General features: G+C 38.0%; 4 protein-coding genes across 7 annotated transcripts; 3 read left to right on the top strand and 1 right to left on the bottom strand.

Annotated features, from left to right (window-relative positions):
• The first annotated feature begins 321 nt into the window (after window positions 1–321).
• Window positions 322–4,901, top strand: LOC140871716 (protein PAM71, chloroplastic). Its single transcript, XM_073274379.1, has 10 exons — window positions 322–806; window positions 1,102–1,155; window positions 1,480–1,541; window positions 1,982–2,050; window positions 2,531–2,582; window positions 2,688–2,762; window positions 3,314–3,443; window positions 4,014–4,084; window positions 4,415–4,462; window positions 4,579–4,901. The coding sequence occupies exons 1-10, from the start codon at window positions 393–395 to the stop codon at window positions 4,648–4,650; spliced, it is 1,047 nt and encodes a 348-aa protein (XP_073130480.1). The 5' UTR covers window positions 322–392; the 3' UTR covers window positions 4,651–4,901.
• A 659-nt stretch (window positions 4,902–5,560) lies between these two features.
• Window positions 5,561–6,454, top strand: LOC140872086 (ATP synthase subunit b', chloroplastic). The gene has a single exon (XM_073274819.1). It carries the CDS (start codon window positions 5,664–5,666, stop codon window positions 6,309–6,311), a length of 648 nt encoding a protein of 215 aa, XP_073130920.1. The 5' UTR covers window positions 5,561–5,663; the 3' UTR covers window positions 6,312–6,454.
• Window positions 6,455–7,302: 848 nt separating this feature from the next.
• LOC140872239 (probable glycosyltransferase At5g25310) lies at window positions 7,303–9,097 on the bottom strand. Its single transcript, XM_073275049.1, has 4 exons — window positions 8,889–9,097; window positions 8,665–8,804; window positions 8,158–8,509; window positions 7,303–8,038 (listed from the first exon to the last, which is right to left on the bottom strand). Exons 1-4 carry the CDS (start codon window positions 9,033–9,035, stop codon window positions 7,370–7,372), a joined length of 1,308 nt encoding a protein of 435 aa, XP_073131150.1. The 5' UTR covers window positions 9,036–9,097; the 3' UTR covers window positions 7,303–7,369.
• A 533-nt stretch (window positions 9,098–9,630) lies between these two features.
• LOC140871707 (synaptotagmin-5-like) lies at window positions 9,631–13,133 on the top strand. 4 transcript variants are annotated; one of them, XM_073274362.1, is made up of 13 exons: window positions 9,631–9,970; window positions 10,071–10,177; window positions 10,286–10,334; window positions 10,423–10,543; window positions 10,800–10,930; window positions 11,001–11,102; window positions 11,379–11,453; window positions 11,548–11,627; window positions 11,705–11,855; window positions 11,940–12,170; window positions 12,287–12,568; window positions 12,646–12,759; window positions 12,852–13,133. In XM_073274362.1, the coding sequence occupies exons 1-13, from the start codon at window positions 9,866–9,868 to the stop codon at window positions 12,993–12,995; spliced, it is 1,692 nt and encodes a 563-aa protein (XP_073130463.1). In that variant the 5' UTR covers window positions 9,631–9,865; the 3' UTR covers window positions 12,996–13,133. The 4 variants fall into 4 exon arrangements, with proteins under 4 accessions (XP_073130463.1, XP_073130464.1, XP_073130465.1 ...); XM_073274363.1 differs by having other exon boundaries at window positions 9,834–9,970; window positions 10,075–10,174; window positions 10,284–10,334; window positions 12,852–13,130; XM_073274364.1 differs by lacking the exons at window positions 9,631–9,970; window positions 10,071–10,177 and having other exon boundaries at window positions 10,224–10,334; window positions 10,427–10,543; window positions 12,852–13,130.
• The last annotated feature ends 566 nt before the right edge of the window (window positions 13,134–13,699 follow it).

The following is a 13,699-nucleotide window of genomic DNA, read 5'->3' as shown; positions in this document are numbered from 1 at the left end:
GATAATTTGTTTGTTTTTTAATTATATGATATATAATGCATATTTCGATTGTTTGTTCAATATTTTTTTTAATATTTTTTTTTATCATTAACTGTATAAAATAATATCACGTGCATTGCATAATATATATTTGTTTAAAGAGTTTGTCCTTTTTATATTATTCTAATTACTCACTATAAAATTAAATTTGTTTATATTTTACTTTTATCATCAAATTTCAATTTAATACAATTTAATTATATTATACATAAGATATAGCCCGTACATCGCACTGGTAAAATACTAGTATTAATAATAACAAAGTAAAGCGCACCACATAATTGAATGAAGAGATAACGCTTTCCTTAGCCATATTCCCTTCGAAGAAGAAGAAGAAAGATTGCAGAGCAGCCATGGCCAGCATGATCATGGCTTCCACCAAGAGCTTCATCAACCTCGTCCCACCCATCCCCGCAGCGAAAGCCACTCCCTCTCCCAAAATATCCCTGCCCACATTCCCAAAACCTCTTCAAATTCCTTTCTCTCTGGATGAAAGGAGCGGCGCCGTCAGAGAGAAGCTGAGCAGCGTCAGGCAGGCGGCTGCAGACGTGAAGCAATCAAGAATTCTGCTGAATACGAGTGAATTATTTCCGGGTTTCCGAATTCTAGAATTTCCATCGTTTGGCTGTCTGAAATTTCTGCTGTTGTGTGGAATTTTCACTCTTCAAACTACTGAACAAGCTCTCGCGGGTTCAGATATCTCAACTGGCCTGCCGCCATTTTCGTTTTTGGGGGAACTAGGCGATATTAGCACAGGTTTTGCTTCAGTTAGTAAATTTCTCCCTGCAACTTGAATTATTGCTAGGCTTCAAGCATATAACACAGGCCTTTAAAAAAAATTAACTTTTGAATTTCTACCTCAGGTAAGTAAGTCAAATTTCAATAATCGACTCTAGTTGTTTTCAATTATTTATTCTGCCCTTTTTTTAGTGATGAAATCTTTAGTCTTTCGTGTGAGTTTTTATGGTTTTGTTTGATTGTTTTGGTTCTTCGTTTTAGATAAATTATTGGGCTTGCATGAAATGCTGGATATTAAATTTCACCAAGTACTCTTACTTGCAGGCATTCTTGCTGATATTTTTCTCTGAACTTGGAGACAAAACCTTCTTTATAGCGGTAAGATAGTGGTACTCCGAGGTGCTCTATGTCATTCGTCTTGCTTTCATATGAGTGCATCGTGTGCAATTCGTCTCTATAATCACTGTGAAATATGATCGTTATGAATGTAGATACAAATAAGCCACATATTGAATCAAGACCCCATGTATAACAGGGATGTTAATATCTTATAGAACGTGATCGATGATGCAGTCATTTTACAATTTCCTTATCGAATCATATCCAACTATTTTGCTGGAGTATACACTGATTTCCAGTATGTTACTCGGTGTTATTATACGCATGATAAATACCGGGTTGATTGATTGATATTCTGTGCAGGCACTTCTAGCTGCTAGGAATTCTGCTGCTGTAACTTTTATTGGAACTTTTGGTGCACTCGGGTGAGTTGGTTGATTATGGATCAGTGTCTGTGATAGATGGTCTTTACACTTGTTCCAATATTGATTGAATCCCCTTATTCCCTACCCAATGAACACGACAATGTCCGCTGATTCATACCTCCTTTTCACTGAATAGAGTTTTTAGGGAAGTTATGATTCCTTAGCTTTAAATTTCCATTGCATCAATGAATATGCATGAGTAAGTGTTAATTTGGTTTTGCAGGTTGTATTTATGAATTTACGTGGTCATGTAATCATAACTCCTTGCATTTTGGCATAATCTGGATTGCTGCTATAATATTCTTTTATGTTCTTTAAACATTAAAGATTTTCTTGAAAATATTGGAAGTAGACATGTGATGTCAATATCCTCTGTGCTTTTGCACCGTACATTGTAGAGCTCATGATATCTAGTTGCATTCGTTGTGTTTTATGAACAGGGTAATGACTATCATATCGGTTGTTATTGGACGAACTTTTCACTATGTTGATGACATCCTTCCATTCAGGTTTGATTCCCGAGCATCTTCTTATACAAATAAAGAAGCTTTTCTTCTGGTTTATATAATATTCTTACGCTGGTGCTCTCTGGAGCATTAGCTTTATGGTATTCCGGAGAGTCTATAGCATGCATCCAGAGCAAAATTATTGTGCCAGCTTGCCTGTATCTATCTTTAATTTTGCTATAAAAAATAACTATTTTCTCTAGAAATTATTGGACCACTAGGAACATCAGTGGATAGAAAAGTAGCGGAAGGGGGCCAAACTGAAACTTCAATTTTTTTGAGGATGGGGCAGTAATATTAAAAAGGAGGCGGTGACTACCATTATCGGCCTCACTCTGGCTTCATTGGCTTCCAAGGATTAGTTTCCTATCTTGCTAGTTGCTTAGGCATTTTGTGTGATCGTTTTAATTGGACACATTCAAACTCTCAGACGAAATTGAGGGTGATTTCAAGCTATATTTCCCAATGATTTCATCATTACAGGTTTGGGGATGCCGATTTGCCAATTGATGATCTTGCTGCAGTTTGCCTCCTGGTAAGTGTTTTAGCCAGAACAAAAGCCACCTCATAGTCATTCATCAATGAATCAATTTTTTTATCACCCTTGACTAAAACTTATGGCAACTTGGGTTGATTGTAGGTGTATTTTGGTGTGTCATCCTTGATTGATGCCTCCTCGAGTGATGGGGTAAAAGCAGAAGAAGAACAAAAGGAGGTAAGAATTTTGGCAGAAAGGCAGTAATAATCTGTAGTTGGAATCCTTTTCATTTGTGATATAGTTTAGGAACTCAGCCTGTTATGGTCATCATCCACAAGTCTCCAGATATATGGATGTTTATCACCATGCTGTTTCAGCATCTAAAATCCGTGCCACAATATTTATGGTCCAAATCACCCAGTATTTGAGTCTGGTAGATGCTGTAAATAGATTTACTCTATTTCTTCTCTCTGTTGTATGAAATGATTTAGTGACCCGGCTACTCTTCACTTGGCATGGGTTATGATATTTATCAGTTTTACTGTTGACACATCAGAGTTGTTTGTGGCTTACAAATTTTTGAGAGTAGAATTACTCGGCGTGTATGCTTTAACCATTCGTTTCTTACTTGTTACAGGAGAACCAAACTTCCCAAATGTAGTTCAGTATAATGATGTAACCTTGATACTTCACTGATGCATCTTTCCATTTCATATCTGATTATTTTTTAGAGTAACCGAGTACACGAAACATTTATTGAACTCATATAAAACATTTGATTTTTCCAGGCAGAGCTGGCAGTTTCTGAACTTTCAGGATCCGGAGCGGGCATTTTGGCTGCAGCTAACACCATCTTTAGTACATTCCTTTTAGTTTTTGTTGCTGAATGGGGTGACAAATCTTTTTTCTCCACTATAGGTATGGTGAAAACTTCTTTAGATAATAACTGATTCACGAACACAGAGTGTTGGCTTTTTCTTTTTTCTTAATTCTTTGCGTTCGCTAATTGAGATATTTGTCGTCCTTCTGGATGGTCGAGATTTACTTGCATAGAGCTGAGATTAACTTTTCATTTTTTAAACTTAATTTAAGCTTATTGATGCATTCCTTCAACTAGTCTTCTGTCAAGTATCCCTGGATACATGAACATCCAGGGAATTGAGTTATCTGATTAAATAACATGGTTATTCGCTACAGCTGTGCTAGAGAGAGGGAGAGGCTCTTTTTCTTGTCTGGATTGACTGTAAATTTTGATGAGGAATTCTTATGTGTATGATTGGATATCCAATTTTAAGCACTAGCTAAAATAGCTTTCTTTAGGTTAGACTCAATGGTTTATGAGGTAACCCTGATATCCTCTCTTTTATTTGCGTCCTTAATTTTTTTGGTACTAACTAGTCGTGATCGTTAGAATAAATGCTCTTAACTTACGCTAATGTAAGCGTTAGAATTTAAATACCATTACTAACATGATCCTCTTTGTTTCAGCTCTTGCTGCAGCCTCATCACCTCTTGGAGTCGTTGCAGGGGCACTAGCTGGTCACGGAGTTGCAACATTGGTCATAATCCTCAGCACTTCCCTTGAATTACCTTTTTTCTCTAACAAAGAACTTGTGATCTAATCCCTTATAATAATGACAATGAGAAAAGATGTTTGGCAATCAAACACCACAAATCTACATATACTATTGTGCAAAATGTTTTAGTTAGATGTTATTACAATTCGAGTTGCATCACTAATCATTATTTGAATTCTGAAAGTCATGAATAAAATATTTACTTTGAAAGATGCTGAAGAGTCCAAAATCTTACACTTGTATTTGCTTGTCACTGATGTTTAATGTCTGTATATTGAGTATATTTAAATGAGAGCTGGTAACTCTTCGCAGCTTGCTGTTCTAGGAGGGTCTTTTCTGGGAACATACCTTTCTGAGAAGGTCAGTGGTTACTCTTGTACGTGCATATCGTAGAGGAACGTTAATTATTCGATTGTTGGTAAAATCTTGGATCATTTGATCTAGCTAGCCTAGCTAAGGATTGTGACAATAAACAGGCTATTGCGTACATCGGTGGTACTCTGTTCCTTGTCTTTGCCGCGGTTACACTGATTGAGATCTTCACTTGATGAAATCAATATTGCCTCTGCCTGCATGGAAGAACTTTGTGGGACGAGTATAGAGAGAGTAGAGTGTATTTTTGCGGGAATATATTCTACATGAGAGTTAAAGTCAAGCTGCTCGATCTGTGGAAAATATAGTTTTATACCTTTGAGCTAGGTAGCCATGTCCTTGTTTATTGTATCTATACTTTGTCAAAAGTAGATTTTTTGAATTTTAATGCAGATAACAGGCTTTTGATTTTCTGTTCCCTGTTAAATGTTTAATGAGTTTAGTACACAATCTAGCAAGTGTTTTCTTGTGTCACGTTGTCTTTTTTCGGTATCACTTGAACACACCACCGAAAAAGACCATAAACCAAAATATAATCTAAATTATAGGAGGAAAACCAATAACTAAATAGTTACGGGACAAATGACCAAATCAAAACATAAAATACACAAATTTAGAAGACAATTTTGATCATTTTATTTTTATAAAACGAAAGAATAGTAATATTGAAAAAGCAAAAATTCTAATATATCAAAAACAAAACTATGATCAGACAATTTCACGAGTCAATTTTATTAAACGAACTCTTATTCATCTCAATTCGTAAGAAAACATTATTTTTATGTCCAAAAACATACTTTTCATTGAAAACATACTTAGATCGTTCCATTGTGAAATCGTTTTGTCGTAATATTAGAAAGAAAACAGCATCGTCCATAACATGTTGTCCAAGTTGCTAGAATAGGTATCAACACTTTCTTTGACCAGTATATTGCATATAACAGGATCAGTATAGTATATTTGATCAATATGATTTTCAAGCTATTGTGCTAATCGGTGCGCGAGATTAGACAACAGTTGCCGTGTCCCAAAAAAAAATTACAAATGAGAGCACGTGAGCTTCACGTATGAAAAAATCGCAGCCTCAGCACAAATGAGTGGCATGGGGAAAAGATAACCTTCCCTCACACAGATATCACTCAAACCTCACCATTCATCTTCAATTTTGCAGTAGCAGAGCAGAGCAGCCATGGCCAACATGATAATGGCCTCCTCCAAAACCTTTGCCAACACCATTCCCCCCACCCCAACTCCAAAACTCGCGCCTCTTCCCAAATTATCCCTCCCCGCTTTCCCTAAACCCCTTCAACTTCCCTCCTCTCTCAAGTCTGTCCCTTCCCTCCTCGCCGCCGCCGCCTCCTTCACGCTCGCCAACGCGCCTCCCTCCCTGGCCGAGGAAATCGAAAAGGCCCAGCTTTTCGACTTCAACCTGACGCTCCCCATCATAGCCGCTGAGTTCTTGTTCCTCATGTTCGCATTGGACAAGGTGTACTACGGCCCTCTTGGGAAATTCATGGACGAGAGAGACGCCGCCATCAGGGAGAAGCTGAGCAGCGTTAAAGATACTTCCGCGGAGGTGAAGGCGCTGGAGGAGCAGGCCGCGGCGGTGATGAAGGCGGCCAGGGCGGAAATATCCGCCGCCCTCAACAAGATGAAGAGGGAGACTCAGCTTGAGGTGGAGCAGAAGCTGGCGGAGGGGAGGAAGAAAGTGGAGGTAGAGCTGCAAGAGGCGCTGGCCAGCTTGGAGAAGCAGAAGGAAGACACCATCAAAGCTCTTGATTCTCAGATTGCTGCACTTAGCGACGAAATTGTCAAGAAGGTCCTCCCTGTTTCTTGAATTACATTTACTGTGGAGGGCTGTAATTTATGTACCATTTATAGTAAAACCGATCCTTTTCTTTTTGTTTATATTGATCAATACTCAAAGATGTCCAAGATTTCCCTTCTCTATTAATGAAAAAAATACTCCTATGCTGTTCATTGCAGACTAATGAGATATTCCTTCTTTAGTGCTTTCAATCAATTTTTCTTAAGCAAGTTCTTGAGTTAGCTTATGCATAATAGGCTAATGACTAGAAGCTGTAATAAGATAGTTGGAGTCTATCCTGACTCCAGAAAATATAGGGTAATGAAACAGAAGAAATTGAGCAAATTTTTCGAATGTTTAACATTGCTGGTTGCAAGCTAAATGACCAAGAATTGTGCAAGTGGATTGAAGAAACACTAAGGTAGCTCCTGATGGCAAACTTTTTCAGCTAAGTAGGTGTGCTTGGCGCAGCTAAGTTAGCGGTGTGACTACTTCAGTGCTGTGTGAATACGGAAGTGATTAAAGTTCAGTTACTCTTTTATGAACTTAGATTTGTTCGACAACACTTGAAAGAAGCAGCCATGACTCGACTAAATCCTATTTTAACAATCTAGAAAAATCGTTGCGTTGGTTGCAGAAGAAATATTTAGCTTTCTTGAATCTATCTACTTCTTCATCCTCCATATTAAAGAATCGAACTTTTTCTTACACTTGTTTGTTTGGAGCTACTAGTTTATGTTGGCAGTACTTTAGATGAAGAAGATTATATTTACCACGACTATTACCCCTCAGAGATCGGCTGATTTTCTTTCATCCATACTGAAAGTCAATATTATCATTGCAAACAAGTAAACCCGACGGGATTCCCTTCTTTGTTTGTCTGATTCGAGGGAAAAGGGCCCGTTGGGTTCTTAAAAATCAGAGTCTTTTTTTTCGTCTGTGGATTTACACTTTTCTTAATTTCTTGAGAAATTTGGAACAATGCCAAAACTTTTGGTCAATATTAATATTGAGTAGAGAATACAATTGAGATCACACCTTTGACCTTTCCTTTTCTATTTGGGCTTTTATTCTATGTTCACCGTTATCTATCTAATCATTATATTTAATCGTCTAAGCCAGACAGAATGTAGAATCATATGAAACACATCAAACCTCTGAGCTGGCTGGTTCAAAACAAAGTGTCTCCTTACAGCTCTCAAACCATCCCTCAACCTCGTATATCTTTCTCCCGAGGCTGCTATTTCGAGTAAAATCTCTTTCAGTCGAGGAATATCCATTATATCGACCCGTAGTGAGAAAGCTTCCCACTTCAGAACATCACTAAAAGGCAGCACATAATGATCAGATAGTATCACAGGGATGCATTCAGCATGAATGGCCTCCGCGATCCTAGGGCTAGCTACTTCATATCCACTTGGGCATAAGCAAAATTTGGAACTTAACATAAAGTCATAATAATCTTGATCTTTACGAAGGTATTCATGAACTTGGAGGTCCTTGTCACGGTCTTTCCAAAAGTTGAGGAGGATAGGTCTGATGGGGCCGTGAACACCACCTGCAAAGAATGCAAGGTATGGTCTTGAAATGTTGGATGGAGGTGAAAGCAGCTTGGGATTTATGTTGCCATCATAAAGATTGATTTCTGGCAGGCTTGCATCTTTCTGCGGATTGAACCCTTCAGAGGAATTGGCATTGCACAATACCCTAATCGATGTGTTGTATAAGAATGCATTTCCTTGTGAAGCCAGAGGCCCCTGAAACAAATGAAGCCAACAGGAATTCAACTTTCATCAGAATATTGTCATCATTTGATTAAAAACTTTTGGGTCGTTATTTTATACAGATCAAGCACAAGATGTATATTCATGATTACCCAATCATGGCAAGAGAGCATGAAATGATCAGCTCCTCGAGTTCTATTCCAGAAGGGATGTTTCTTCGACACAAGTCTCACATAATCAGATACAAAAACTTCGAGTGGACTGACATCATGTGAGTTAGGCTTGTACAGGTACTTGACCATCTGCGCGATGCTGAAGGGCAAGAAATAAACTTGAGCAGCGTTAGGATTTCTTGTCCTGAAGCCGTTATTTCCATGCTCTATCTCATGTATGAATCGTCCTTCGCTCGAGTAAATACTTTTGCACGGCCCATCATGTACTATTGGGATCTCCCCTTCTTCATATACATAAACCTTGAATCTTCTTTCCATTTCCACGTAACTCCTAAGAATAATTTTCGAGAGCAAAACCAATTAAAAGATGCTGCAAGTTTTTCGATGACTAGTACTTTGCTTCTGATTATATTCAAATCTTGTTACTTAATTATCGCATTGAATGGCAAAAAACCGAACAAAAATCTCTTCTCGAGAACTACTAACTGATAAAATGCCTCCGGATGTCTGTAGATTTCGGCGGTGAAGAGAATGCCATTACTTGTGTTGTTGGAACTGGCTGCTTTTCTGATTGCCGATCTAGCTTTAGCTAGTCCCAGCTCCAAACTAGTAATATCTGCTCTCCCCTGCAATTACACAACCAAGTAAACAACCAACGGCCATCTCACGATTGTTTTGCAATTCCACAGTTCTAGTTTCAGCACACATACCTTCGAACTTCCCGAGCTTTCAGCCGAATTGGACGATCCAAACTGATCGATAGTTTTATCCCCGAGCAAAAAAACAACGGCGATTGATGCTACGATGACCGCGGAAAGCACAACATGAGCTCCATCACTCTTCCTTAGCAGCACCATATTTTCGCTTTCATGCAGATTGCTGCATGGTCTGAGTAGAGTAGAGGAGAGAGTACTTTGACGGTTATATCTCACAGGGCAAAAAGCGGGGACTCGTTATATTTTCACTCTCTCCAGTAACAAATAATGATTTATATTCAAGCAGTTAAGTGTTTGTTTCTATGAGAGGTCAAATTTTTCAAAAAAGGTCTTGTTTTTTACCTCAAAGTAAGATTGAGTTCCAGCTCAACATAGAATATATTTATCTGATATATTTGTATGACGCTCAAAACGAGCGTTCGGGGAAAAGTTATAATCAATGATAACGCTGTAATTCAATTTTTTTTTTTTTTTTAAGTACGGATGATATCATTGCAACTCAAATTTTTTTTTTTTTTTAAAAAACCATACGTTTCGATTACTCTATCCAAAGATAAGTATTTCCTTTTTGCGGACAGACGAAGATAAGTATTTGAGCTATAGATAATCATGCATTCTTAAAATAAAAAAGAAAAAAGATCTAGCGTGGCAACCGTAGGATGTTGCACGTGGCGCTTGGCCGCTATCATATATATTTTTACTAAATGAAAAAGCCATGCAACGCCGAATCTTTGCCGCAGAAGGTCGAAGAAAGGAATACATGCATTACTTACATTACATACAGTAGTTCTTTCACCGGATCCACACTCTAGTCTAGCTAACCATCGATTCTGATTCTTCTTCTTCTTCTTCTTCTTCTTATTTCCTCTATTCAACGTCTCGATATACAATATATATGTATGTATACACATATATATATGGATCATGTATAATCAATAACTGGTCCAAAGAAAGATCGATCGGCGGAGATCATGGGATTTGCGGTGGGCTGCGTTCTGGGTTTTGCATTGGGCATCGGTTTGATCGTGGCGTTTGCCCGCTACCAGAATGCCAGATCCAAGCGCCGCATTGATTTGGTAAGCGGCACGCGCCTACCATACATGTATTGTATTGTATGTATTAGATCCATATCTTTGATTTCTTTTCTTAATTAACTATGGAAAATATGCGTATTAGGCAGCCATAGTTGCAGCTTTTGCCAGGATGACTGTTGAAGAATCCAGGAAATTACTCCCACCCCTTTTCTACCCTTCCTGGATTGTCTTCTCCCAGAGACAGAAGTTGAGTTGCCCATTTCTTCCCTACCTAGCTATAAACATGAATATTACATGGCAATAGTACCATAATAACGTACAATTAATTTGGTGTTCTTTTGATTGATGGGTGCAGTTAACTTGGCTCAATCATCATCTCGACAAGATATGGCCCTTCGTTGATGAGGTTATATATTAATGTTTTTTTCTTGCATTTTTTTTTAAAACCAAGAACGCCGTTTTCGAGTTTGTTTTAGTTGCATGATGGCGTGCAGGCAGCGTCTGAGATAATAAGGAACTCTGTGGAACCAATGCTTGAACAGTACAGACCGTCGATTTTGGACTCTCTCAAGTTTTCCAAGTTAACTCTAGGCACTGTGGCACCACAATTCACAGGTGAACTACTTGTATTACCCTTTTTTCAATTGGCAAAATCTACAATTCATTGATAAAAATGTATCTCCTAGGTAGGTGCTAGCTCAACATGCATGTTTTAAGGCTTTACATATTCGAAGAGCTTGCTGTACACTGGCTGTGCGTATACTATAGACGGCAGGGCTATATATATATATATATGTTGGTAAAACTTCGGTTTAAGGCAGGATGAGACTTATGTACTTTTTTTTTTTTTTTTTTCTAATATGTGAATTAGGAGTTTCGATCATGGATTGTATAGATGATAATCCCGGGGAAGTTGTTATGGAATTGGATTTGCAGTGGGATGGGAATCCAAATATTGTACTTGAAATCAAAACAAAAGTTGGTGTGTCGATTCCAGTACAGGTATTTTGCAACTTGATATGTGTGCGTGCAGGGATGTTGTATTACTTTCTGATGCATTTCTTGAACATAGGTGAAAAATATTGGATTTACTGGAGTTTTCAGGTTAATGTTCAAACCACTGGTCGACGAGTTCCCTTGCTTCGGAGCTGTCTGTTATTCCTTGCGAGAAAAGGCGAGTTCTGTTGGCTGATTGTAATACATTTTATCTCACTCTGTATACACAAATGTCACACGAAGACACCATATACATGCTCGACCGTAAATATACACGAGCTGAAGCAGGATTTGCGAGGAGAGGTCCAAACCAAGCAATGGTGCAAATGACTCAATGATTAGGAGAGGCAAAACTTGAAGCTTTGGATATTCACATAAAAAAAATTTAGAATCTTAGGTCAGGTCGGGTCGGGTCGATTGACCAGTACATTATTCATGTTGTTTTCCTTTGCAGAAAAATCTTGACTTTACTCTTAAAGTTATTGGAGGTGATATATCTGCAATTCCAGGAATAGCTGATGCCCTTGAGGTTTGGTTCTAAACATTTAAACTTTTTTGCCTTCTCTCCAATACTGGTAAGTTCAATAGTGGAAGTGCCTCAGTGTTCTGTAATGCCTTGATAGAGTACAATAAAAGATGCTATTGAAGATTCCATCACCTGGCCAGTCCGTAAAATCGTACCCATATTACCTGGAGATTATAGGTAAATGATAATTTTCCTTACATAATTCAAGATAAAAGTTTCCTTTCTCAGTTGTTCTTCCAATTTTCTTGTTACAGTAATCTTGAGTCAAAGCCAGTTGGGACACTGGAGGTGAAGCTCATAGAAGCCAAGGAGTTGACAAATAAAGACTTCATTGGCAAATCTGATCCATTTGCCAAATTATTCATTCGTCCCTTGCGTGCCACAACGAAAACAAGCAAAACAATTGTATGAATGTCTTATTTTGAGATCCTATGCTCTTTGGTTTTTTTTTTTTTTTATTTATTTATCATCTCACATCTAATTTCCCAGAACAACAACACAAATCCAATCTGGAATGCGCACTTTGAGTTCACTGTGGAGGATTTATCCACTCAACACTTGACTGTAAGAGTTTATGATGATGAAGGAGTTCAAGCTTCTGAATTCATTGGTTGTAGTCGAGTGGCACTCAGTGATCTTGAACCCGGTAAGGTAAAAGACGTATGGTTGAAACTGGTGAAAGATGTCGAGTTTCCAAAAGACCAGAAAAACCGCGGCCAGGTCAAGAATCAAGATCGATGCTAGCTAGCAGATTTTTAGTTTAAAGATGAGAAAGATAACCATGCAGTGTTTATATGATCATATCCATAACTTCATTGTGGTTTCTGTGTATGTAGGTTCATCTGGAGCTCTTGTATATTCCTATAAGCTCCAGGAGCTCATATTTGAATCCTTACGACCCGGATTTTAGACTGACTAAGTTTGAAAAAACCCTTAAACAAGGAGGAAGTGGAACTAGTGATGGAGGAGATGATTTGAGAAAGGATGTTATCATGCGAGGAGTTGTTTCGGTGACGGTGATATCTGCACAAGACTTGCCGGCTACAGATATAATGGGAAAATCTGATCCTTTTGTTGTGTTGATCATGAAGAAGTCTGAGCAGAAATACAAGACTAGGGTGCGTAGTACTTAAGATGCTCAGCATGTAACACAGCTATTTTGTGCTTATTTTTTTCCATTCTTGATTGTATTCAGGTCTTGAATGACACCTTGAATCCAGTCTGGAATCAAACATTTGATTTTGTTGTGGAGAATGGGCTACATGAGCTACTAATCTTGGAGGTATATGACCATGACACATTTGGCAAGGTAAATGCTCATAGCCCATCACTTAACTAGATATGCTTCGACTCTTTCGATCTCCTATCCTACATCATATATGCATGTGTGTATGTACCTAGGACAAAGTGGGACGATGCGTTATGACGCTTACAAGGGCGGTATTAGAGGGAGAGTTCACGGAGGACTTCCCCGTCGATGGCACTAAATCAGGAAGCTTGAAGTTACATGTCAAATGGACGCCCCAACTAATCATCCGAGACTGAGATCATCTCATTCATATAGTATGTGCACTAGTGTAGCTATGTGATGCTCATTCTCCATGCTGAAAGAGGACAAGTTGTAAAATGAAATCCTTGTAGAATTTTTTTTTTTTTTTGGCCTAAAAACAATATCATTTTAGTAAATTTAAATAATAATATACTTACTAAAAAAATACTTGTGCAATAATTGTGTTCTTAATTTTATGGAAAAATCAGGCATTATCTCAACTCCCTTGACCGAAACTCCCGACCAATGTCGGTGGGCGATAACCATGGGATGTGTATATGGATTCGCAGGTGTTGTGCACGGCAGAAAATCCACCACCAACATTATTCATATAATTGTAATTAATTAATAATTATTGAATAATATTTTTGAATGTTTAGTGATAAAAAAAGCATAGAAATTGAAAGTTTCAGTGGTAAATTTTTTTTATCGTTAAATATACGAATTAAAATTATTGTAATTATTGTTACAATTTATTTTAGCTCATGTTTGGCCTAATCATTATTATTAATTTTTTGACCTTATTGTACTGTCTTGATTAAGTGTTATGGAGGTGTAGGCCCGTAGGGTAGGAGGTTGGGTTTTGAAAAGGAGGAACCCACTTAATAGGAAATGTGAGGAACCCTCTTAATAGGAAATTACTAATAGACTCGTTGATTTGAGTTTGGTCCGTTGGGTCAACCCATCCCACCATTAAAAA

Source organism: Henckelia pumila, unplaced genomic scaffold (assembly GCF_033568475.1).
Source record: "Henckelia pumila isolate YLH828 unplaced genomic scaffold, ASM3356847v2 CTG_461:::fragment_3, whole genome shotgun sequence".
Lineage (NCBI taxonomy): Eukaryota > Viridiplantae > Streptophyta > Magnoliopsida > Lamiales > Gesneriaceae > Henckelia > Henckelia pumila.
Note: the sequence above shows the minus strand (reverse complement) of the source record. Positions and strands in the feature narration are given on the sequence as shown.